General features: G+C 42.2%; 3 protein-coding genes across 3 annotated transcripts in view; all 3 read right to left on the minus strand.

The window, feature by feature from the left end:
* Positions 1 to 7,310: 7,310 nt before the first annotated feature.
* Positions 7,311 to 14,123, minus strand: si:dkey-118j18.2. Its single transcript, XM_047023838.1, has 5 exons — positions 13,569 to 14,123; positions 13,116 to 13,182; positions 12,831 to 12,990; positions 9,882 to 10,014; positions 7,311 to 8,839 (listed from the first exon to the last, which is right to left on the minus strand). The coding sequence occupies exons 2-5, from the start codon at positions 13,133 to 13,135 to the stop codon at positions 8,613 to 8,615; spliced, it is 540 nt and encodes a 179-aa protein (XP_046879794.1). The 5' UTR covers positions 13,136 to 13,182; positions 13,569 to 14,123; the 3' UTR covers positions 7,311 to 8,612.
* On the minus strand, positions 13,597 to 16,874 carry timm21 (translocase of inner mitochondrial membrane 21). The gene is made up of 6 exons (XM_047023837.1): positions 16,277 to 16,874; positions 16,056 to 16,118; positions 15,876 to 15,973; positions 15,631 to 15,704; positions 15,413 to 15,518; positions 13,597 to 15,194 (listed from the first exon to the last, which is right to left on the minus strand). The coding sequence occupies exons 1-6, from the start codon at positions 16,596 to 16,598 to the stop codon at positions 15,102 to 15,104; spliced, it is 756 nt and encodes a 251-aa protein (XP_046879793.1). The 5' UTR covers positions 16,599 to 16,874; the 3' UTR covers positions 13,597 to 15,101.
* A 3,827-nt stretch (positions 16,875 to 20,701) lies between these two features.
* The window catches only part of neto1l (neuropilin (NRP) and tolloid (TLL)-like 1, like), a 41,727-nt gene continuing 37,616 nt past the window's right edge, over positions 20,702 to 24,812 (minus strand). The window contains exons 8-10 of the mRNA XM_047023957.1: positions 24,048 to 24,161; positions 21,818 to 22,439; positions 20,702 to 20,762 (exon numbers count right to left, since the gene is read on the minus strand). Coding sequence (XP_046879913.1) covers positions 20,702 to 20,762; positions 21,818 to 22,439; positions 24,048 to 24,161 — 797 coding nt within the window. The remainder of the gene's footprint in view (positions 20,763 to 21,817; positions 22,440 to 24,047; positions 24,162 to 24,812) is intronic.

A 24,812-nucleotide genomic window follows, 5' to 3' on the forward strand; every position in this document is an offset into this window, starting at 1 on the left:
CCATACCTCTTGCCAAGCAAAACACTTTGTTGACAAGCGAGCAAGGACTCAGATAATTGTTTTTTTCTTCTCTGCAGACAAGTTAATTAATTTTAATTAGTGTTGTCCCTTCGCTCAAGGTTATGGGGAGCGCCGGACCAGACGGAACTAGAAATGGATTACGGTTTGTTGTCGCTTGTATCTGGCGTTATCAACGAGAGTCTCTTATCGTTATACTGTATCTAGTCTGAGGCTAGGCTGCTATGTTTATATTGGACAGACCCTTACATATCAATTGTGGCTGCAGGTCATAGGTAAAACAGTTCATAACCACATTCAACTGGTAACACATGCTTCTTCAATAGTGCACTTAGGGCACTTGGCAGAAGCATTACAAGTTTCCTCGTAATATGACTGTAACCTACACGATTGGCGGGCCATAAGGGCTTCCATTAAATCTTTTTAACAAGGACGAAAAGACTGTGAAAGAATGATGTGCAAAAGTGTAAAATACGCTGTTATAAAAAACAAATGGTTACCAGAGACAGACCATAGTAATTGGTTTTCAGCTCTGCTATAAAAATGACATTTTGTCTAAGAAGGTTTAGAAGATGAACTGAAACCCAAAGGGCTCACATGGCAGTAAAGTAGACATGGAATATGGTTAGAGTTAAGGGGATGTAAATTGGTTGTTGGTTAGATTCAGTGTCCCATTATCAACCACTGGGGTTTATAGCTAATAATAAGTGCTCATTTGAGAAGTTGCCTTTACATGGCAGTCAAATGTCCAGGGCTGAGTGTGAAACAGGTCTGTAATGGTGTAAGCAGGGAGCAAGATGCAGATGCAACAACAAATGTTGCTTCAGATTGGTAGTTCTCATTCTTGTCAACAATGAGTGCTTGAATATGCTTTGGTCCTGACCTGTAAAGATTTATGAATTTAATTCACAGTTTTTATTTTATTTTAATTGGAACACATACATTTAATGTTCATTAATTTTTTTTCATGATTCATTCATGTATTCAACAGTTTTCCATGAGAGTCAACATCTTCGTTAGAGAAGAGTTAGCTGTAGGCTAAGCAGGCTGGAGATGGAAGTAGATTCCATAAGCAAACTGCCAAAACGTGATTTTGTCAGTCATGAGAAACATTGTATCTCTGTCACCGCTTGGCTTGTGAAATAACCAGACAATGTTCATTAGTGATTTTAGAATGATTTATTTATAGACAGTCAAAACACAGGACAGTACACTACTTAAATATTTTATATTTGCAGCGAATATTGTAGGTGGTCCTGTGTTCTGAGCCGAAAGTTATCGAAAAGTCTGAGAACATTTACAAATGAGCCGTTTCATCAATAAAATAAGCACATTTTCAGCAACTACACTGCCCATTTTTCGTCATATTTTAATTCAGATGCTGATTTACATATACTATTTAGCTGAAATATGAATTGTAAAAACGTACAACAATGGCGGTCAAAGGATTCTGTTTTCTTGTTGGGCACGGCAACCCCGCCCCGCCCCTGACTCAAGCAGTTCTTAATAGGGACCAATCAAAGTCAAGGGGTATCCGTAAAATGACGGACGGACAGTCAGGAAAATCAGGAGGTGCACGCAGAGCTCGGAGAGGGGCTCGGAGAGGACACGGAGAGGGAGTTCCTTGATGGAGAGGGCGTTCCCTGTGTGCGTGTCCCTAAAAACGCAGAAGTATAAATTGGCCTTTAGGGTTAGAGTTTGAGCGTTGATTTCAGTTCAAGTAGGAATGTTCTTTTCAGGCTTTTTCTCATTACTTACTGGTAAAAAAAAACATGTCTGCACTGATTGGCCAGTAGGCTTGTTACATCAGTCCCAAAGCACATATTACCCTAATAGTTCTGCTTCCTATTAACTCCTTCATTGATTAGCTAATTGCTTGGAATCCCTGATCTGTGCCCCAGTGGCCTGTGGGTGCCACCCAAGGGATTGTGGGCTTTGCGTCAATATTCTCCCCATCTCCGCCTTCTCATTTGTTCCCCTCTCTAGGACTCTTCTACAGACCATGAAGCATGAGATTGGATTTACAGTGTCACGGAATAAAGCTCATTGTTTCGGTGTGTGAGAGGGGCAACAAAACCGCTAAAACGCCTGCTCATCTGACTGGAAAGAGGATCAAAAGCATCACATACAGGAAACACAAGCTTCTTTTCTTCCACTCACAGACAAATTGTTTAACTTAAAATAGAACATAATTTCCTTTTTTCTGTTTCTTCTGTTCTGTGAAGTTCTAAGGGTGCCACTTTCAAGGGAGAACATGAGTGACTGAGGTCAGAGGATCAAGGAGCCAACATGTAGATATTTCCAGGAACTTGTTTGACTTCCATCAGGGTGGACACATTGAAATTCACACCGCGAGTTGGGCTCATTGTAGTAGGGGCAGCCATGCAGAATGTCCTCGTGCTCTTTGCATTCAGCCTCATACAATGTGAAACTCAATCAGGGGGTTTAATTGAACGGACGCTCTTTGAATTCCCAACTGTCCATTTTTCTCTTTCATTCTCGCCCTTTTGCTTGCATTCATTGTCTTTTATCTTGCAGAATGGAAGCACATTATCAGTTAATTAACTGCTATCTGCAACGATGCAACAATAATAACACTTTTAAAAGTAAAAAATAACCGTAATCTACTTCAGTTCAGTTCATGTACCAGTGCTGCCATTAACATCCAAACATCCATCATTAGGTCTGTGGCATAGGTGGGCTTCACTTTACTTCAATTCATGCTTTGACTTAAGCTGAGTAGGCCACGTGCCTATGGACACACAAACACACAGATACTCTCTCACACAAACACACACATGGTTTCTCACACAAAACTCTCCCTTTCTTTATTTCCGCCTGAGTGAGTTTCATCAACATCGCTCCTTCTTAGGGGGAAAAGGGAATAAACCCCTTTTGCCATCCCTGGTCCTGCGGTGCCTCAGTGCTTCTGTTCATGGCTCACATTTGATTTACCTCATTCCAACAATTATCCATTCAAGTCCCAACAGCAGCTATCAGCATTCAGCCAATCCACGGCAGAGCAGAACTGAATCTGGCTCCATCTGTGGTCGTCAGATGAGTCAGTGGAAACAGCTGGTTTTTGAGACTGGTTAGAACACTGACTGCGAGGTGGAGAAGCAGAATGGAGGCAGAGAGGCAACTAGGCTGGATGGAGGCAGATAGCCCGAGGCTGGAACCTTCAAAGACTAGACCAGTGTGGCTCCCTTTTAAAATAATTTGGATACATTCTCAAACTAAAGTTTCAAAGGGAATTTAAATCAATAGTCCAGACATATGATTAAAGATGGAACACAAATCAACTGTAGCACTTAAACTCTCCTTGCTGTGCATTCAAATCACATAGACATCTTCCACAACTCCCAAAACAAGTATAGTAGCAGCTAGAGAGTGCTGACTCACCAAATGGGATTTGGGAAGTCAACAGAGGGCCCTCCCTCAGTGTGTGTAGGTGTGTGTGTGTGTATGTGTGTGTGTATGTATGTATGCGTGTTTAATTTCAGACAGGGCTGTCAACTCAATGCAACTAGACATCGATGCTGACAAATCAGATCTTTTTATCTCATCTTGCATCTTATTACAGCCATCTTTCACATCAGCAGAACCTATTATGATGGGTGATCAAAGACAGTAGGAGTGGATGTCTCTGTGTCAATCAAATGTCCGACAGCTGATGTATGAGAAGGAATCTGAGGTCACCTCCCCCCACCCCCACACGTAGTATATCAAGATGCTTATGCAAGAGTTCCCAAACAATCTGTACACACCGCACATAAATACAGTGCAAGCGCATAACAAAACCACACCCATACAGAGAGTATTCTGTGATGCTGTGCCCTTATCCTCACATTCCAGGGATGGCGTTAGTGATCCTGGCATGAGTGCTTTTGGCAAATGTGTTTTCTGCATGGCTAATGAGAGTCGGGCTCCCTGCCTGTCAACCTCACGGCTCCACTGCTATGAGTCTCTAGAAGGTTCTCTCTGGAGCTTGACTGTAGTTTGTGTGTAGTTTGACTCCAACCATCATGGTTCAATTAAGATGGATATTCACATTCCGCCGATAACTGAAAACAACGGCTCTTCAGTTCAGCTCGAGGAGAGACGGACAGGGAGGTGTGTTTAACAAAAACGCCATTCTGTAACGGTGGAGGTGAACACTGAGGTCCCCTCAGTAAAGGGCACATTTGCATAAGGTCAGGCATTGTTGGCATTCAGGAAGAGGGGGGGGGGGGGGGGGGATTGCAGAGCCCAGATATGAGTGTTCCCTTGAATTAGCAGGTGATCTTTGGCCTTCTGCTATTTTCAAGGTCGCTTCTCTCCCCGTTCTGAAAGTCTTATCGTCAGGCGCAGTTCTGTGTCGAGTTCTTTGTCTGACTGCGGGCAGCCCGGCGACAACACAAAACGGTTGAGCATGAATGTTGTTTGGATGTGGTCAGGAGAGAACGGCGGCAGAGCAGGTGCCGTCTCCGACCTGACGTTTGGGTGCTCGTGTGCACGGCCAGCACTCTGACATCCAGCTCTCACACGTGGTCACTTTCATGCCTATCTGAGAGATGTCCTTGGACCTTTTACAGTCAGTCTCTAGACCCCTGTCAGTATCCTACCCTATTCGGGGAGGCTGCAGTAGGGTTGAAAGTACACTCCTGGCATGCAAAAGAGGTTGTCTGCAACTCAGGAAGATCCTCAATTGAATCGGTCGGGTTTCAATTGACTCCCCATTTTGAGGATTTTTTTGAGGATTCATTCAAGTGATTCACATTGACTACACTGACCAACAAATTGCTTTAGGGTTTATGTAGCCTACAGCACCGCCTGTATGACAACACATCGGCGTACTTTACGAAGCCTTTCATCAAACAGTGCTACCTGGGAGATCAGAGGACAGGACTGATGAGAATAGATAGCATCTAATGATCACATAAAAGGATCAATTAAGTGAACTCTGCCAAGTCCCTGGTCCCTATGTGCTTTCACTGAAGGGTCTGTTCTCATCTCAGTGATTAGCATGTGGTTCAGACAGCCTGTCTTATTGTTGAAGAGCAGCCGGAATGCTCAACTAGTTTGGAGAGAAGACAGGCAAAAATCATTGCTCCTTAAACTGCGTCTATCTGTCTTCTCATGAAACACTTTGATGATCTCTTCTCAAGATGCTGCTTCAAAAACTGAATTTCCATTTTTTATAGTCCCTCCTTTTGTCGCATTGGGTTCTGTCTACCTTTTCCAAAGCCCTTCCTTACAAGTCACTTCTGTTTTCACTCATAAGCCAATGGGACAGTCCTTATCCTGCTTCCCAGCTATTATCTACTCTGTCATTGGTTGAGATGAAATGGTGGACTGGTTATTAAAAGATCTATCAAGCTACTGCTCGCCAGTGGCTCTTCCAGACCCCTGGTCAGACAACAGGGTGTGTGAGTGTATATATCTGCATGTGACATTTTCAGTGAATGGCCAACAAAGGTTTTCCAAAATATACTGGAACTGAGTAACACATCATTCTCCACCTCAAAGGTCTTTAACTTTTTCTTGCTCATTTTCTTTTACTTATTCTACCCAACCATGTATCTAGCTCTCTCTTTCTGATATTTTCAATACTTTTTTTTTACATTTATTTTGGACCCATTAACACATACGCCCAAAAGTAATTAAGATTGATTCCACAGACGGTGTTTCCTATCTCATCTGCACCCCCAGTGCCACACCCTCCATGGAGAAACTCTGACTTTCATGTTTAATCCGGTAGCGGCACCCCTAATGAACACACGATAATAGTGACCAGATAAGTCTGCGTGCAGACTCTGATAAGCCGCTGAAGCTGTTAAAACAACTCTACGAGATAAAGGGACAGATGACAATCCATTTCAGCTCTAAGCAGAGTAAATGTGTGTGTATGTTTGAAAAAAATACCTACTGTAGTGCTGTACCTTACATCTGGTGAAGACAAGCCAGAAATCCAGTTGAACGGCCTGTTTGAACAGTAAGGTACTCATTTGGTAAGAAAGCAGTTACCTGATCTAAACACTAGTCATTAACTATAATTTCGGTTTGTTATGAGAGGTGAAATAGTATACTGTTATTACACAAGGACAACATTAATTTGAAGTACGATAAAGTCTTAAAACAATTAGAATAATATCTTAAGTCATAGTTTAAAAGGGCGTCCCCAACTTAACTTTTTTTGCTGAACTGAAAAACACAAGTAGTGATATTTCCCATGGACATCACATACCCCTTCAAGGATACTTGACATTTTAGTCTTACCTAAGGCTTGGTAGAAGCCCTGAGGCAAAAACTGTTCTACAATCTACATTTCAGTTCTCCTTGTTATGGAATTAAATGTATCTTAAAAGTTGCAGAGTATGAGACAAAACCACAGACACAGGAAACGGATGGCCCTGAGATCTCACTACTCATTCCAAAACATGACGGCATATATTGATTTGGAGTCATTACAGACCCAATTATGTTTACTCCTCAATAACAAAACCAAGCTGCAAGTTTGACAATAAACATCAATAGCCTCCTGCTCAACACCACTTTAGGAACAAGATGCCTGATAGTGAAGAAAAATAATGATAATGTAGGCCTGCAGTTGTATAAACACATCAAAAGTACATGATCAGCAACATATGATGCCTGTGCCTTAGAATGAGAAGTTATAAAACAGAGCAACAGTTCCCCCAAGTGGCTGATAGATACATTACAGGCTAATACTACAGGCTAACACTAGTCTAATACTACAGGCTAACACTACAGGCTAATACTACAGGCTAACACTACAGTCTAATACCAGAGAATGTCTAACAAAGGGTTAAACAGGTTCTGCTAATACTACAGGCTAACACTACAGTCTAACACTAGTCTAATACTACAGGCTAACATTACAGTCTAATACTACAGTCTAATACTACAGACTAATACTACAGACTAACACTACAGTCTAATACTACAGACTAACACTACAGGCTTATACTACAGGCTAACACTACAGGCTAATACTAATTAAAGGATACAACTGACATCAGGTTGTCATTTTGATCTTATTAACAAGTACACATAGCTTGGCTAACTGCTGAACAAAATAAAATAATGTAGATGGTGATATGCCTAACAGAAAAGTAATCACTGGTTCTCTTTTTTTTATTAACATTTTCTCAACAAACTTTTGGGAAGTTTAGCAGTTTCTTGTCAATATCTACAATAAGAGCAAAACATATTTGTGAAACAGGACGCAATATTTTATTTTTGCCAAGTCGCCTGGGAAAAATATCAAATAACAAATAATTCAGACAAAATTATGAACATGTGTTTATTGAAGAAGTAACCCCAACTGCTAAAAACCTGAACGCAACAAAATAAACAATTCAATCCACAGAATGCATAAGGCCTTGATTTGAGTGGTTTGATGTGTCAAGCATTTAAGACATGGGAATAAACATGGCCACATCAACAACCTGAACCATTTTGTTGTGATGCTCATTAGCTGGTTTACTTGAAGCAGGACTCAGAGTTGTGACTAAGCGAGGGCTCGTCAGTAGACATTCCACTTGACAAAGAAGACCTGGGATTTGTCATCACAAAATGGAGGACGCAATAGTAACATGATTCGCAGAAACCCCAGCCTATTTTCTACTTTAGAGGGTAATGACTGAGTCCCTCTATAGTTTGGATTCATATATTTCTCCACCCCCCACAAACACATATTTTGACCCCATACTTCTAATACACCCTTTGGGGACATCTCCACGCAGAAACTCAACAAATGTATCCGGTCATCCATACAGTGGGGACCAAACATTGGGATCCATTCCCCTACATGAGAGGGAGGGGGGATTCTGAGAGACATTAACAATGGAACATCTATGCCATTCTCCAATATGTAGAGATGACACAATACAACCAAACAATTAAAAATTAAAGATTATAAACAAAAGTAGCTGACTTCCAATAGCAGCCTGAGACGAGTGAGAGAAGGGAGAGGTTTTGCATGGCACAGGCCAATGTTAAAAAACTGTTATAGATTGTACATTAATGTGTTACCAGCCACTGGCTGTTCCAAGCTACATTTCATATGAAGGATTTTCTTTGAAATCACATCACCGCTGCCATTTCAGACCTTGACTCCACCTCGGTCTAAAAAAGCCTTTCTGTTGGGCGTGGAAGAAAATGAACACCTTTCAAATCAGGTGAATCATCTGTATTGTCTAAGTAAATGAACTTAATAAAAGTGGACTAGTCATAGCAGTAATAAAAAAGGCCATCATTCGTCCAATGGCCTACTGTATATATATGTGTGTGTGTGTGTGTAAATCACCCTCCTTCACTGTCTGATTGGTTTGGACGCTGCAGGTGTGGAAGTGACCCAGAGGCACACAGGCTCCATGCAATCATCTGTTATCATGACTCAACAGAAACCACTCCTCAGTACAAAATAGAAAAACGTGTGGTTAGAAAACTAACAAACACACACACACATATATATATATACACCTCATCCTCTCCGCTGAGATGAGAGAGAGATGTGATCGGCAGTGATCGCTGAGGTCAAGGGGAGGAAGGCAACATTTGAAAAGGCGTGTTGGCAAGTCGCTACTGTTCTACATGGATCTGCCCTCAGAGGGCTGTGATTGGTTGAGGCGGACAGTACCCTCTCGCTGGCTAGGCAGTGTGAGGGGGCTGGGCGTGTAGGGGGGCGGGGCTTCACTCATGCTGCCGGAGTCCTCTCCCTCATCGAGCGCCGGGGGGGCGTGGCGGGAAGAGTGGGGGGCGTCGGTCTCATCGATCTGGGCACACTCGCTGTACGGAGGTGGCTTCAGGTCATCCGCTGGGGGAGGGAGGGAGGTCAGAGGGTCAATGAAGCAGTCCAGGGAAACACCTCAGACATGCCTACTTCAGATCATACTCGCCACCACTGATCCTTTCTTATTGACGATGGCTGAAACATGGTTGTCAAAATGAGTCCTTAACAATAATAGCTCATGATTGAATAGAGAAATAGGTGTTTTTATGACAGTTGTCTGGAGGCTGGAAGAACCCAGTCGGAGGTTGTGACTCATGGTAGCTGCACCGTCCCTGACAACCACATCCTTCCACAAGTTTCCACAATCACCTTGGAGCTCGCGCGCACGCCACATGTCGTCACTCCCGATGTTTCCAAGGAAACTCGCGACAACCCTTTGATTCATATAACCTTTTGAGCAATTCTGTCGAAATATGGATGACATTGTGCCGATCAGACGGGTCACCGCTGTGGATTGAGGGGAATCTCACACCAGAAGCACATATCAGATGAATAAGCCTGTCAGAGCAGTGATCTGTGGGGCTGGTTCTCAGAACCTTTAAACTCCCTGCAAGCTCCACCACTGATCCTCATGGCTTTAGAGTGGTGATGTCACACTGCTGGACCCCACTACACAAGTCGGCAGTGGGGGAGCGGGGTGGCAGTATTGGTGGTGTTGTTGGGATGGAGATAGGCATAGACTAGAGGTTTGACAGACTGCCAAGGGCTGGTATTGTGCCATGGGGGGGGGGGGGGGGGGGGGGGGGGGGGGTGTCAGGGGAGAAGTGCTGAACAGGCTGCACATTGTTTTGTTTCAGTACCTAGGCTGTGATATTTATTTTATGATCATTCCACTTAGGTTCATGCTGCAGTGTCTAAGCTAAGTAATCTAAGTTCACGATCTAGACTAGACAGAGTGACACGTCTGTAGGTCACATACTCTGTTCTGCTGTCAGAAGCCCTGGGCTCACCACATCCTCCTGATGTCTACATCGAGACAATGGTGATGCACGTACATGTGTGACAAAGGAAATGTGAGGGGGAGACAGCATGTGTACAAGGCTGTGCATGAGGTTGTGTGCCTTACCTCCAGAAACCGCCTCATAGGGAGGGGGCATGTCCAGCTGAGAGAAGGAGGCGGCCGGGGGGAGGGAGGGGGAGGGCTCCCCAACAGAGCCCTCATCCTGGACGCCGTACCAACTGGGCCAGATGGAGGAGGACTGTGGAAGAGGAACACATGTGTCAGGAGGAACCTGAGGGAGGGGAGGGGTGGTGTTGGGAGCAAGAGAACAATTTAAAGAGGAACTGGAGTTTGGACCATGACCTTACTACACCAACCGCAACGCTGTAGCCTACACACACACACACAACATAACGACTGGGCGCATTGCTGTGAACAGGTGAGGGGGTTTAGTATGTGTCCGTGCGCGTACGCGCACACACACACACACCAGTGAGCTGCGGGCTCAGACACAGTGAGTGTCATGGAAACAGGCCTGCTTCAGTAATTTCTCCCCTTGACTCTACTTGCTCCTGTATTAACCAGCAGAGACCAGTCTGCACAGGATTTAGAATCTGCAGTGTGCTTGACCAACGGGACGGCCATGGGTGAACTAATAAAGTTGAGTCACATTCTGTCAGGTGTCAGTGTCTCCAGGTCTTTTATGAATGGGACTAAAAACTTAATACCAACTAAATTGTCTGACAGCCATGACTACGTTACCCATAATCCTACAGTGACCATAATCAAAAAGAGACCAACCCCCCCCCCTTGGCATTCTCTCAAGAGTAACAACGGAAGCAAACAGAATATTTGCCCCCGCTGGCCTGTATCTCCAGCATCACCCCTTTCACTGCCCCCCATTGTGTACTTGGCTACCAAATTGTGTACAGCTACCATGAGTCACAACCTCCGACTGTCAAGCCGGCCTGCTCTTGGCCTCCCTCAAGAGATCTTACAGACAGACAGCCAGCCCTGGGTTATGCATGGCTCGGGGGTCTCGTTGAAGCACATTCCACTCACATTTAAACACGAATCATCATGGACCACAGGGTGGGAGAGAGGACAGGAACCGTGGGTTAGAGAGAGATGTTCAGTAGAGATAACGAGACAGAGAGAAGGGAGGTGGAGGAGATCCAGGCGAGCAGCTGAATGGCGGAGCAGAACGGGGCTGGTGGGTTAGGGCTGTGGGGTCTGGGCTGGTCATTAGCCTCAGAGGTCAGGGTGTGGCTGAGACAGACCAGTTGGGGAGAGGAGGTCTTTGTGTGAACTGGAACTGGAAACTACACTTAGCACTCAAGTTTCCAGAAAAGCTTGTTCAAAATAGCCTTATCTAAGCACATCAAAATTAATTCCTTGTCTTTATCGAAAAGTCTGATACAAAAGCTAACCGACAATTGTAGTTTTGATGCAGAGCACTTCACTGTTGAGAGCACAGAGCACAGAATGGGAATCTGTCTTGGACTGGAATCTCCAGAGGACGGCTGCCAAAACTGACGGCCTTTCCTGTTGAGCAACAGTCCCCTCATAAGAGTTAAATATAAACCTTTTTTTCTCAGGACTGCACATCTGGAAAACAAGGGGGACTCATAGTACTTGGAACTGTGAGGGGGGGTTGTGGGCAGGGAATGTAAAGTGTATTCATTAGGGGGGTGGAGTTGCCATGGCCAGCTCGTTAGCAGAGCGCTCTGGGAGTTGGGTCTATGTGGCAGTAAAAAATAAAAATAAAAGGAGAAAAAGAGAGATGCTCTTCTGGGCGTGCAAGCACATTCAGCCATGCAGTATTCCATGCAAAGAGCAGACTGTTTATTTCATCATAGGAGAAAATGGTAAGCTACTGGACAAGAGAGTATTTATAGACTTCAAAGAATTCAAAGAAATATATATATATATATATATTCAAGTATATAGAAGAGTGAAGTTGGGTGGAAAGAAGGAGGATATAATAGCCTAAGAATCTCAATAACTGAATGATTTCTGAAGAGCTTGAAGTTTTGATTTGGGGAGATTGTTTCCAGGTGTTGTAGGAGTGGCTATGGAACTCAGAGGAGGCAGACATTGGAGGGGTGACTCCAGACTTGGAAGGCTACAGGACCAGCAGCCATGGGGAAGCATACAAAGAGAAAAAACACCTCTCCTTGTCAATGGAAACATTGGCAAGTCACTGATCAAAGCTGTGGAGCAGACCGTCTTAGACACTAGCTCACCGGCCCTGCCAGCGCACAAACAACCTGGAACAGAAGGATGAGGAGATGAAACCTACTGTGTAGATGTCATTTTTAGACTCTCCAACAGAAGGGTGAGGATGGTAGTCTCTCAAGAGAGTTATTCATGCTCTGTTGTCCGTTTGGGTTCTTCCTTTTGGCGCAGAGGCTTTCACAAGCATGGGTTAGATTTGACAAGTAGGGGATACTCCCAGGTAGGCCCGACGCTGGGTCGATCACACAAGACTTCTGTTTAGTAGGAGTCTCCGACAGCACTGATGCTATGAAGGTCACACACGTGTTTAAAGGAAACCTGCATACTAGGTATCGCGGTTGACGCACATAAACACAGACAGGTCCCCTAACTACTCCACACAAGCAAAGAATAGGCCAATTTATCCCAAAACATGACACCTGAATTCTAGTGTTGAGGCACAACATTGAATAACTCAACGTGATTGGACAATTCCTTTCAAACTGACTAAACAACTGCAGAATCACCCTCAGGAGAGAAATCACCTCCACGGACCTCTGAAAGGCCACTGTTTACCGACACTCTCCTGGGTCTTTTGCCAAAATGAGTCTTTCTGTGCCTCTCTTTAATCCATGACTAGGAACAATGCCAGGGTGACTAGGTTCTTGTTGTGTGGCGTTCTGTTGAAACTGTGAGTCAGTGGCTTTCCTACATCCTTCCTTTTTCACAATGAAAAAGCATAACTTGTCTCTTGCAATTAAGTAGTTTAAAAGAAAAGCCTAATTTCGATCTAGGACCCCAAATTGTGGCTAAAACAACTCCAAAGTGTGGATAGACGGGAGGCATGCATGTGCTTACATTCTGTCGCTCACACATCTGATGGAGGTAGGCCCTTCCTCCAACGATGACGATCTGTGCGTTGCGAGGGTTACTAAGGTAGGCAGCCAGCTGTCTCTGACGTGAGCGGTACCAGCACACGTAGAAGAAGATCTTGATGATAATGAAGATGATGACAACTCTATAGCACCAAAGACAACAAAGACAATTAGGCCAAGTTCGGAGAGGGTGGGGGATTCCAAAAAATGGGTTGAGTGACATTCAGACTCAATTACATAACATTTCCAAGGGTAGACTGTAACTTACATGTACCAGTATAATTCCATTGTGAGATACTACTTGATGAAATATCTCATAGTATGGCAAATCGTCCCTGTAAAACAATAGGACAGATCCATTGCATTGGCAGACTGGCCTAGGGTAAACCCCACTCCTATGCTGGCTACCTTGTTGTAACTCGTAAAGTTGACTGAACAGCACCTGTCTGGAATGCATACAGACATGGGTGTCTGGCTACCTCATCTGGCTACTACAATCCATACATGTATGACAGGTTGTTGGTAGTCTAGCCACCTAACATTAGGTGATCTGTTTTGCATGGTAACATAACAAAAACGTTCACACGAGTTTAAACAAGCAACTATAGCAACTAGCATGAGTTAATTACTGATAAACTAGACTACCCAAGTTAGTAACAGACGCTAACTATAAATATAGCAAGTTGGGTAACAAAGACAATATGGTAGCTAGCTAACTTACCGTGTCGACGAAGAATGTCATATGGAACCGTCTGCCAAACCTGTCATTATATTTACTCTTCCAGGTTATATGTTCGCTAGGCTACTTGTATTACTAGCAAGCTAAAATGTTGCTAGCATGCAAGCAGGCTGTTTAGAGATATCACGTTAGCTAGATAGCAACTTATACAAGCAATGCTAGCTAAACTGTAAACAAAATACGCTTAGCGTCAGACTCAACGTACAAATTGCGCTGAAATAATTCGATACTATCTCCGTTTAATAATTTCGATTTACTGTATTGAAACAGAGCATTTACGCTTGCTCACGCTACCAAATCCTCGAGACGGACTGGCTTTTGTTTCAGTCTGGTCAAGGAGCTCAAAACCTCGTCTGGGAGCAGCAATGTGTTTGACTTCCGTAGCTAAATGTTCACGTTGAGCTCGTTTTCCTGGTGAGCGCTACCTATGTCTGCAGCCCTAAATCTCAATGCGGCGCGCTCAGGAACCCATTAGTAGTAGCATACGTGCAGAGAAAATCTCGGAATCCAATGAAATGCAAAGCATGCTCCTCTGTAATAAACACATGCTCCACATTGATTTGTATCCGTTCATTAGAAAGTGTCGGGTTTCGGTTTTCCACAAATATACCCAATTGTTTACAAACTGTATTTACGACACGCGTTTGTCTCCATCTAGCGACAATCATAGTTTTTGCATCAACCAAGGATACAGGTCTTGAGATTCCATATACATTGTTGCCCGTTTCCTCTTAGTAATTTGACTAAATCAATCTAGAATGTAATACTGCAACATCTTCGATCATGTTAAAATATGCAGATACTGTACATATCCAATCTCGCAGGACCATACTGCAGAAGTTGCAACTCCTCTGAATAGAGATAAGTTTAGCATAACACAATATTTCTGATCTTGTTAAATTTATTAGAAAAAAACTTTTACCAACAATGTTCTAAGGGAAGTTGCAGAGAAATAGCAACAGCTACAGAATTTGTTAAGTAAACATTATTGAAACACTGCAGTAGCATCTTCACTTAATATACAGTAACATTCCATAATTGTTTAAAATGTTAAACTGCAATGGACTTTGGGCCATCTCATGTTCAAGTCAGACATCCCCAAAAAGTATTTTACCGTAATGTTTACTGTTACAACACTGTTCAACTTTGCTGCTTTTACTATATTATACAATCACCGTCCACCAGTAGTAAGTGCTTATTGGCCTATTCCAGTAAACGGCCAACACATACATCTCATCAAACCAACCATGCATTTGTTGTACTGATCTATGGAGCATAGAATGCTGCTTGCTTTCAATTATCTGTTGTATTACTTATTAGAATATTGCACGTTGTGTCAAAATGCTGCCATTTCTCCTACGAATAGGTAACCTCATTCAACCTTTAATCAGTCTAAGGACATGGCAAAAACCATTCACACTCCCTGAAAACATTATTAGTGATCAGGGAAAAACGAGCACACGTATTTGTCCATTGTCTGTGAAGTTCCACTTCTTCAGACAGAAATACACCATTTTATCTGTTATCTTCAACGACGATGGTTCTCCTTGGGTAGGTGTCAACTTCCACAAATATGTAACGGAACTCATACTTCCCAGTTTCAGGGTTCTGTTAAAAGAACAACAAATATATAATATGTATACACTTGAGTGTTAAACCATCCACTTAGACAATAATTACTTCTGCCAAAAGTGAGTTAGTACATTTGAGTACATTACACGAGGTTTGGCCTCAGTCTCCAAAACTAGTTCCGAGTGGAAATCCTGTTTGAGTAAACACAATGACATCAACAAGATGATTAGGGAAAGTGAAGTTAAAAGAATTACCTCTTTTGATTCTGAATGAACAGTCCCTTTCCGTCCAGGCTCGTCCCCCTCAATGTAAAACTTCAGTCTCATATGTTTCAGTCCATCCTTCATAAACTCAGCATGGCTGGTGAATGAAAACATAGTGACACATACGTTACTATTTTACCCTTTCAGTTTACAGATGGTCTTTAGATATAAGTTATTCCTGTATAAAGAAAATTATTTTGGAAACTGACCTGACTTGCTGTCTCCTGCCTCTGCGAGTGGTCTCACCGTAGCATTTGATTGGCTCCCCAAATGCCCCTATCACCTGCGATTTAAATAAAGAGGGGGAAATAATATCCAGAGACTAGAACCAAATGTTATCCAGTGATTTGAAATAAGTCAACTGATCTATACATTTACAGAAAGAGCAAAATGACTGATACATTTTCTCATTGCACAAATATCACCACAGTTACAGTACTTCCTTCCAGCTTACCTCTGGGTTCAACCTGGTTTTGTCAAAAGCTTTCCCATATATTTTGCTTGGACTTGAGGTGGAGAACAGCTCTTGGAACACCACATATAACAACCCCCCTGATAATAATTAAAACATGTATGTTAATAGTGTGATCTTATTAGGCATGATCCATTGATTCAGAGAACTGGGTAATGTTACCTGTCACCCCAAGTCCAATGAGCACAACGATCAAGTAGGTGAAATCTTTGCCTGCCTCCTTCACTGTGGAAGAACAACACAACATATAACACTTTAAATTAGCTGCACAATTTTCAGAGTTGTGTTTTAGAATTATAAATCGTATTGCCAGTCTGATATGAAGCTGATGGATATGCCTCGCTACCTCGAGCTGGGTAAAACAGATACTGGCAAGCGTTTACCTTTTTGAGCTGCCGAGAAATTCGGCGCTGTTCCCAGCCTCGAGGTTGACAGCTGTCCACTCTCCGTTTCTTCAGGTTTAATTTTATTTCTTAGGCTTGTGTGGAAATATATTTTTCGTTTTTGTGTACACAAGACACTCCCTAAAATCGAAGGGTGACCCTCAATACCGTGGAAAAAAGGTGTGGATGTCGACACAAAGTTGCACCGTCTCTGCAGAATCAAGTTGCTCTGTGTGCGTTTGCAGATTTGCAGAGGGCCATAAATCCATACTGCCTGTTGCAAATTGCGATGCATACTTTTTAGTACGAACGAATAGATCATGATGTCCTCTAATAAAGCTGGTAACTCAATGGTTGCTAGCTAGATACGTGACGAGTCTCCAGTCTCGTTTACCTCTTTGCAGCTAACGTATGCTTCTGATATTTTGTATCAACTTTAATGCAGTAATGGTACAACCTTCCGCGTTATGAAGAACCTTAAATATGATACAACATAAATGTGTGACTTAAGCTAAACATTTAGCCATCTGCAACAACACACGCATGAATAGCTAGTAATGTTTGCAAGCTACTTGTGAGCCTGTCTGAGCCAAGTGGCGCACGCCATGTTCGTCATTGCGTACAGTGGGAAGTCCCAATACGTGATTGGTGGACTTGAGCGTTCAACTTTTACGCTGTTATCCAAGCGGTTAAAACGTAAGAATATTTTTTGATAGAAACTAAGCAAAATTGCCCCTGGAAGAAGTTAACGAGAACAACTACAGCAGCAACTTTGCAACTTTATGCTTTGAATTCATACATTGAAACATGCATAAAGCACCTACAGTACAAAAATGAGCAAGAAACACAGAATCTGTAGTTTAAAGTTTATTGAAAACATACAGTATTTTTTTTAAACAGTATTTTCTTAATTTGTCGTTACCAAAGAAAATATATTTCAACAAACAGGGCTGTCAGACATACACGTTGAGTTTTGACAGACAAATATAAATACAAGAGTTAATGTGGAACTCAAATGTATGTTCACTATGATATGCCACATATCAAATATAATAAACGACAACTCTGTCTTTGGTTCAATTGCAGACAGAATTATTTCCAATATATGGTTTAAGTTTTCTTTTTTGATCTTTGGGGTTTTTTTCCAACTGGTTTGATATAATGTATAATATTGATGTGAACAACCAACCTCATGGTTAAAGGGATGGCAGCTGCTCCTGGGACATTGGCTGGAGACTAATAATGCTTTTATTTCCTTAGTGCGTGCACTACCTTGCACCCTCAAATATGTTTGTGATATTCAGGACTTTGTAACATTCCATAGAGGATGGGATGCTAATTAAAGAGCATCTAGGCTTAAAGATGATCCTAGCAAACAAAATTGCATCCTCACGTATTATGTAAATTAAAAGGTTAAACGACAAATGGTTTTTCATTCTACAAACAAATGTACATTAAAAGTATTTCTTTTTTTTCTTTTTCAAAAAGTATCTCAGTCCAGTATCTGAGATATGTCTATCTGTTCCATGGCTTCATAATCCAAGTCTCTAAGGAACAGCAGTAGAGGGCACCTTAGTAATCCACAGCAAAAAAATAATAAAAAAATGCGTGCACAGGAAAAAAACTCATCATACCACTCTATGTTGATAATGTTTCTCAGTGCAAGAGTTCTCTTGGGATGCATGGGGGAGAGAAATGCTGTGTTCCAAATGTTGTCAGACCTGGCAAAATGTAGAGGAGGGATGTTTCTGTCTGGTGTATCTGTAGAAAGATGAAAGCACCATTAGTTCAGGTTGGGAGACCCAGACATTCTACACCCCAACATTTTTCTGCAGCATGATGATTTAGGATGTGCACTGTGCTGTTTATAAATGTATGATGTGTGTGGGTATGTGTGTGTGTGTGTGTGTTAAACATGAAGGTGACTAGGTGGGCATACTGCAGCATCAATATCATTTTAATTATGTGTACAACATGGAATATGACTGGACACAGACTGGCATATTGTAAATAAAAAAACAAACAAATGAACAGTAACTAAAATGAAGCAGAATAAGCTGAATATAAGATATGATCAGACATATCCTTTAAATACAATACATTTGACAATAATTATTGTGGTTGTAGCGGATTATATAACTCGGTGTGTATGTGTGTAGTCAATAACTCAGTTATTTTTACCCAGGGCTTGTGTATTTACATCTTCACAAGAATTCGAATAATTATATGTATAATAATATTTCAATACAAAATACAGTATATAGTATATTTACTGTTTATACAGTATATGTAAAATAAAATAATTGTTTCATACTGTTGCTATACTGTGTCTGAGCTAAACAGACAGTGGTCCTCCAAACTGTGCTTTCAATGTGTGTACCCACGGCCATGTGTTTACCTTTGTGTGCAGGACTTACATTGTTCTCCTCACTGGTATCATTAATCATTTGTTTGAGCATAGATGAAGAGAGGGAACATTGAGGTAAAACTTTCAAAGGAAAAAAAGTTTTTGCTTTATTGTTACTTTTCTCTTACAAAGCATCAATAAAATCTGCCTTGAAAGATATTCCACAATGTCTTAAAAAATGCCCCTCCTCTCAACATTATGGTTAGAAAATCAGTTTTGTACAAAGATTTTAGGCTACTATAAGAGAGGTTGTGACAAACAAAAAAGTAATTAAATAACTTTGTGAAAGGGAACAATCTTGAAAATGTAAATGCCAAAATGTAGCATAGAATCTGCCTTTTAATTTAGTCAAGGTAACATGCATTTAACAAATTAATCAATTAATACTGCAAGGACAAAATTATGGGATTTCTTTGTACCAGTTCAAGGGAATATAATTAATGCATTAGTGGATAATTCATATTCAATTCAGATGTTAGTTACTGTAATGTTTCAGTGGCTATTGAAAAGCATGCACAAGTCATACCATAGTATCATCAATTGTCATAGAAAATAATCTGCTTTGGTTCATTCGAAAAAATATATTTTTAGCCGGTGTTAGTAACTAAAGATTAAGCTAATTGTTATTGATCTACTATCACATAATGCAAGCACCAACAGCATACTGGGATGATGTAATTTAAGACATTTGATCAATTTAATCCTTGGTGAAGGCTGATGTATCTAAGTAGTAAAGGTGCTTTGTGAAAAATTTTAGATTTGAATGATAATGTTCACTCTAAATGACCTTCTTGACAACACCTGTGTAAAGTAGCCAGCTAGAATTCAAGTTTCAATACTTCTGAATCATCGTAGACAATCATTAATCAAAGATAGTCAGTGTGTTGCAATGCTGCTAAATTGTATCCATGCACACATTGTTCTTTGTGTGTGAAAACATTATCCGTTATCCTTTTGTCACATTGTCCGTTCACCCCCCTCAGCATCATGCTGGTGTAAATTTCAGCTCCGTATTTTCATATTTCATTGAAGCCCGCTCGTACTGATCCAGGATTGCACTATTCTCAAGAAGTCTACATGATGGAAACAATGCAACATAACGCAGAACATAAGCAAACACACAAACAAACAACAGGACACCATATTTCTCGAAAGCATTTGCAGCTCTAGCATTTGAATGCTCTCTCATAATACCTCTTTAGGGTTGCCATAATGGTCTGTAACTTTAAACCTTAAACGGTGTCAGAAATTGACGTGTCATTGTACTATGGCAGACTTTGCATTGGCATGATGGTTGAACATTCAAATAAAGTGCTACACCACAGAGACAAGAAATAATATGCTTTACATTTAACACAACATAAAACAAATGACTACAATTGAAAATCCTGGGTCAGTTAGATTCAGACTAATTCAGTTCAAGTTGAGTACAATCCCCAAAATGCCTATGCCAATAATATTACAAGTATCTTACTCTGGGAATTACCGTAACTCATGATATTTATGTGTAATTTATACTACAGTATCTCCATAATATACTGTATGTGCTTTGAACAAAACCTATCAGTGTGTTCTCATGATGAAGTTATACTGTGAACACGATGTACATGTTTGTGCTCTGAGGCTAGAAGAGATAGAAGGTCATAAGGTTAGACACATTCTTATTCATCACAGTTTCAACAAAATATGATTGGAGTCCATGCTTTAATGAATACTAGTGAATCTCGTTATGTTCTCAGGAATAAGAGGACATAACTTGTGTCAAAAAAACACAGACACACTTCACAGAAATCCACCACAAGGGCAAGATGGACGCAAGCAAGGGCTACCATCTTGATGAAAATGACCAAAGTAAAAAGTCAAAACAAACAGAAAACCAAGAGCAAAATTTACGAGAAAGTAATTCACAATAAATTTTTCATGGCTGATACACTGACTTACATGGGCAAACGATAACTACACAAAAACATGGAAACATGTTTATTGTCGGATAAGGGTGCTTACCTTGAGATTGCCTTTTAGACCCTAGTTGTGTTGTACTCTGATTCATGTTTGCTCAATGAGCCAATGAGGCAGAACCTGCAATGTCATCGCTCTTTCGTTTAATATCAAACTTTTGCATAGAGAAGTCATATAATGCATATTTGTATCGTAGTTTATAATGCATATTTGTATTGTAGTCTGTACTGCATCAAACCTCATTTCATGTAAACAGAGCAAATTGTTGCTCTGGTAGTCTTGCATGCAGACTTTGATAAAAAAATGCTGAGTTTGGTATTGATAGTCAAAACTGGTATACAGGACATTCTGAATAAAGCACATAGTGCATGCACATAAAGGACGTATATACTGGAGGTATATTTCCAAGAAATGTGTATTTTAATACCTCAGCGTTTCGTGTAAACATTTAATTCAAGCAGTCAAGGTGCAGGTACATAATAAAATAGTATTTTTTTGCTCTTGTTCATGCCAAAACATTGAACATGATCAAATGTCCCAGTCAATGTTGATTGTTATAATTTAAAACTAGCATTTTGAGTTGGTAAAATGACTTAGAATTACTGCATTTGCATTCATATTGATGAAATATTTTCTCTTCATCAGTGGCAGGCACCAAGTTCAGCCCTTTTTTAAAGTCCTTAAATAGACTAATAGGAAACATAGAAACCTCTAGAAAAAGGTTTGTCTTTGAACCTGTCTGAAAGCCTCAAGTACAACAAACCTCAAGCAATGCATTGTTCTATATGTGGTAACAGACCATCAACCAGTAGGGGTTTTAGATGACCTAGCTGGATATTTTCATGGGGTGTTCATGGGGACTATGCATGCATGGGTGGGTGGAGGTAGAGGCTGGGGGGTCATGGTTAGGCCTCACTATCATAGCCCTTGCAAAACAATCACAGAGATTTCAGTGATAGGAGGAGGACAAATATCAAATATCAAAGCAAAGAAGAAGAGGAAGAGGAAGCTAAGGATAATAAATCATCAGACGAATGACATTGCAAAAAAAAAGAATTGGGGTAAAAAAAAAAGACTAAAAAATAATTAATTAATGTTTTGGTGACAAAAGAACTCCCCGGAACTTTCCCCAAAAACCTAGGGTTGTCTTCCCTCAGAAATCTATGGATACTGACCGCTGTACTGCCTTCTCGTGGCGTGCTAGCCGGTGGCTGGTGGTTGGAACTTCATCCAGGTCATCGTCCAGGTCACAGCCGTTGTCCGCCGCCTCCTGCGAGTAGCTGTGCTTCATCACTAGGATACTGCGACGGTTGCCACTTGCCGGGAGCAGCGGCCGCACCGCCATTGGCTGCTGTGGGGGGAGGTCTGTGAGGAGGGCGGCGGCCTCGCGCGCGCTGAGGTTGCCCCGGCTGCCCCGCCCGCTCAGTGACAGCTGGGACAGGTGGGCAGAGCCCGGGTTTGAGGCTGAGCCACAGTGGTGGTCGTGCACGCAGCGGGATGAGGAACGCCGCAGGGCGTGGTAGTTCTCAAAGTCCTCCGCCAGGTCGACGAGGTCGGCCGAGGCCGTGGCGGCCGTGGCGCTCCGTAAGGTGCACAGCTCATAGTGGGGGGGCTCGAAGACCTCCTGGAACATGGTGGGGTCGAAGTCCTCGCGACGCAGGATGTACTTCTTCCTGGGCTGTTTGATCTGGACGATGACGGAGACGATGAGGAGGAGGAGGACGATGCAGCACGTGACGCCGATGATGGTGCCGTTGGTGTTGTTCAGGTTGTCCAGTATGTTGGCTTTCCTCTTCTCTGCTCAGAGCAAGGGAGAGACAGAACAGGGAGAGGAGCCAGAGAAAGAGAGATAGGTGGTGAGAGAAAAACAGTAAGTGCTGCGGAGAAACTTAAGTTGGTAAATATCAAACATTCTGCAGTTCTAAAGGTCCGCCACTGCGTGGTGCTGTCTTCCAAAGAACACAAACGCAGGAAACAGATGCACAGATTCAACCAAAGATCCTACCATATTGCTACAGTGACACTTGTGTACCTCAAACAGATGGGCGAAATACAGTTTGTGTGTAAAGATGATTCCTAACATGTAAAAAACTGTCATGAGCAGGATGTTGTTCCATTAGTCCAGGGATATACAGCATCTGGTATCCAAAGGTCACCGTAAAATTACAGCTCTTTCACTGGGGAAGTCACAAAGAGCAGAGAGAACTAGCAGTGTGTACAGGACCTGCCTACAGGGAGAAATCTGGCATTTAAACACCGGGTGTGGATGTAGCCGGAGCTCTGTTGCTCCATTGCTGTCTCCTCCCTCCAGCAGCCAGCGCTAACGCTCAGAGAGATGAGAACGGAAGAGAAGTGTGTGGAGGAACAAAAAAAACAAAAAGACATTTCCACCACTAATGAGGACAGATGTAGCCACTGCGGAATCTCCATGCATTGCCAGACGAGGAGAAGACGCTGCAAACAAGCTGAGCAGCAAAAGTACATGAATGCAGGTTCTCAACCCCAGCTCGTTGATGGGAAAGGTACAAGTGGCTTAGCATGGCTGAGGAATAAGCCCACACACGGCAAACTTACTGGCTGTCATTTATCATTGGTTAGGTTATTTTAGACAAACGTATAACTGCCTTGTCTCTCCTTCTGCTTGCATGCACTGACCCAGTTGTGGTGTTGTTACCTTAAGGGTCATTACTTATTATTGAGTGCAGGCAGAAGAAAGTAGAGGTATTTTGAAGTATTTCATCTTCATTGCTTATCAAGCACCTACACATTTCTGGGGAGAAAGCCACTACCTTTCCTTGGAAATGGTCATCAATGCTAATTTAAGTTACAGGTTGTTTTCAATCATGGGGAGTATGGGGAGGCAAGTGTTTAAGCAGAAGTAGAAGCCAATATTTGAGTAGAGGCCAGTAGAGCCCAGAGTTTAACCGGAGTAACAGATGTACAAGGACACATGGAGAGTGACCAGAGAGGGCCGAGTCTTTATTCCTCCAGCTTGTCTATCTATGGCATCTATGATCTGGTCTAGGAACCACAACTACACACACTCCTTGTAGTCATCAGTGGAAACACAGGCTTTATTGATTGACCGTGGGGCTGAGAAGAGTCTGGGGAAGTCCTGAATGAGCATCTCAGTAAGGGTCTGTTTAGCCGGTGATGGTCGAACACAGGGTGAAAATCACGTGACAGGATAATAGGACGAAGATTTAAAGATATAAACAAAGGACTCCGAAAGAGGGATTGAAGAAAACTGACCAGGTCAGGAAAAGTCACTATTGAACGAAAACATGAGACTAAAGATGATCTGGTTTGACGATATAGACTATATACATGTTGAGTATGACTTTGATTAAGAAGATGAATCCTGCTAAGTATGGGGCATGTCTGAGCTGGGATTTGACCTCTCACCTTTGCAGTGGTTCTCATCCCAGGGATAGACACAGTTCTGCATCCCGTTACACACCAGTGTGTTGTTGATGCACATGTTGCTGTGGCAGAAAAACGTGTCCGCTTCACACGGAGCTGAAACAGACAGAAACTTCAATAAACACAAAACCCGACAAAAGGTAATACATCAAACATGAAATGGGATTATTATGCCCTGAAGTGTTGAACCGACAAGCTGACCAGCCAGGCAATGTGTGTTCCTGTGGTTGGAAATCCGACGCACCAGGCGAACATCAAAATATGAGGCGACATGACCCAATGTTTGAGACAAATCTGAAGAGCTGTTGTGCTGCTACAGATTTGAATTTGGAAGAGCATTACTCGAATCAGACTTCTGGCCTGCCCCCATCTGCTCATGAATTTTCATCCTCCTCTTCAAACATTTGCCTAGACTGCAGGGCCTTGTGAGGGACTGGTTCGGAGAGCACTTCTCCTCTGCCTAAACCACTTCCAGGCTTGGGGAGACCAGAACATAGACAATATTGATGTTATTTACACAACCATAAAACCCAGTCAATATTGTAAGCCACACAAGCTGCACTCCAAAGCCCTTTGTTTACCAGAAAAAAAGATCTCGTTCCAACCTAAGAAAGTTCTTGAACAAGCCAGATCTCCAGAAGACAATCATAAGCTTGAAGGAATGACGATAGTGACAGAGATCATATAAGTGACAGATGTTGCAACAGGGTGGTATAGTAGGAAGTTATCCAATTAAAAACCCTGTGG

This window comes from Hypomesus transpacificus, chromosome 8, assembly GCF_021917145.1.
Source record: "Hypomesus transpacificus isolate Combined female chromosome 8, fHypTra1, whole genome shotgun sequence".
NCBI classification, from domain to species: Eukaryota; Metazoa; Chordata; class Actinopteri; order Osmeriformes; family Osmeridae; genus Hypomesus; species Hypomesus transpacificus.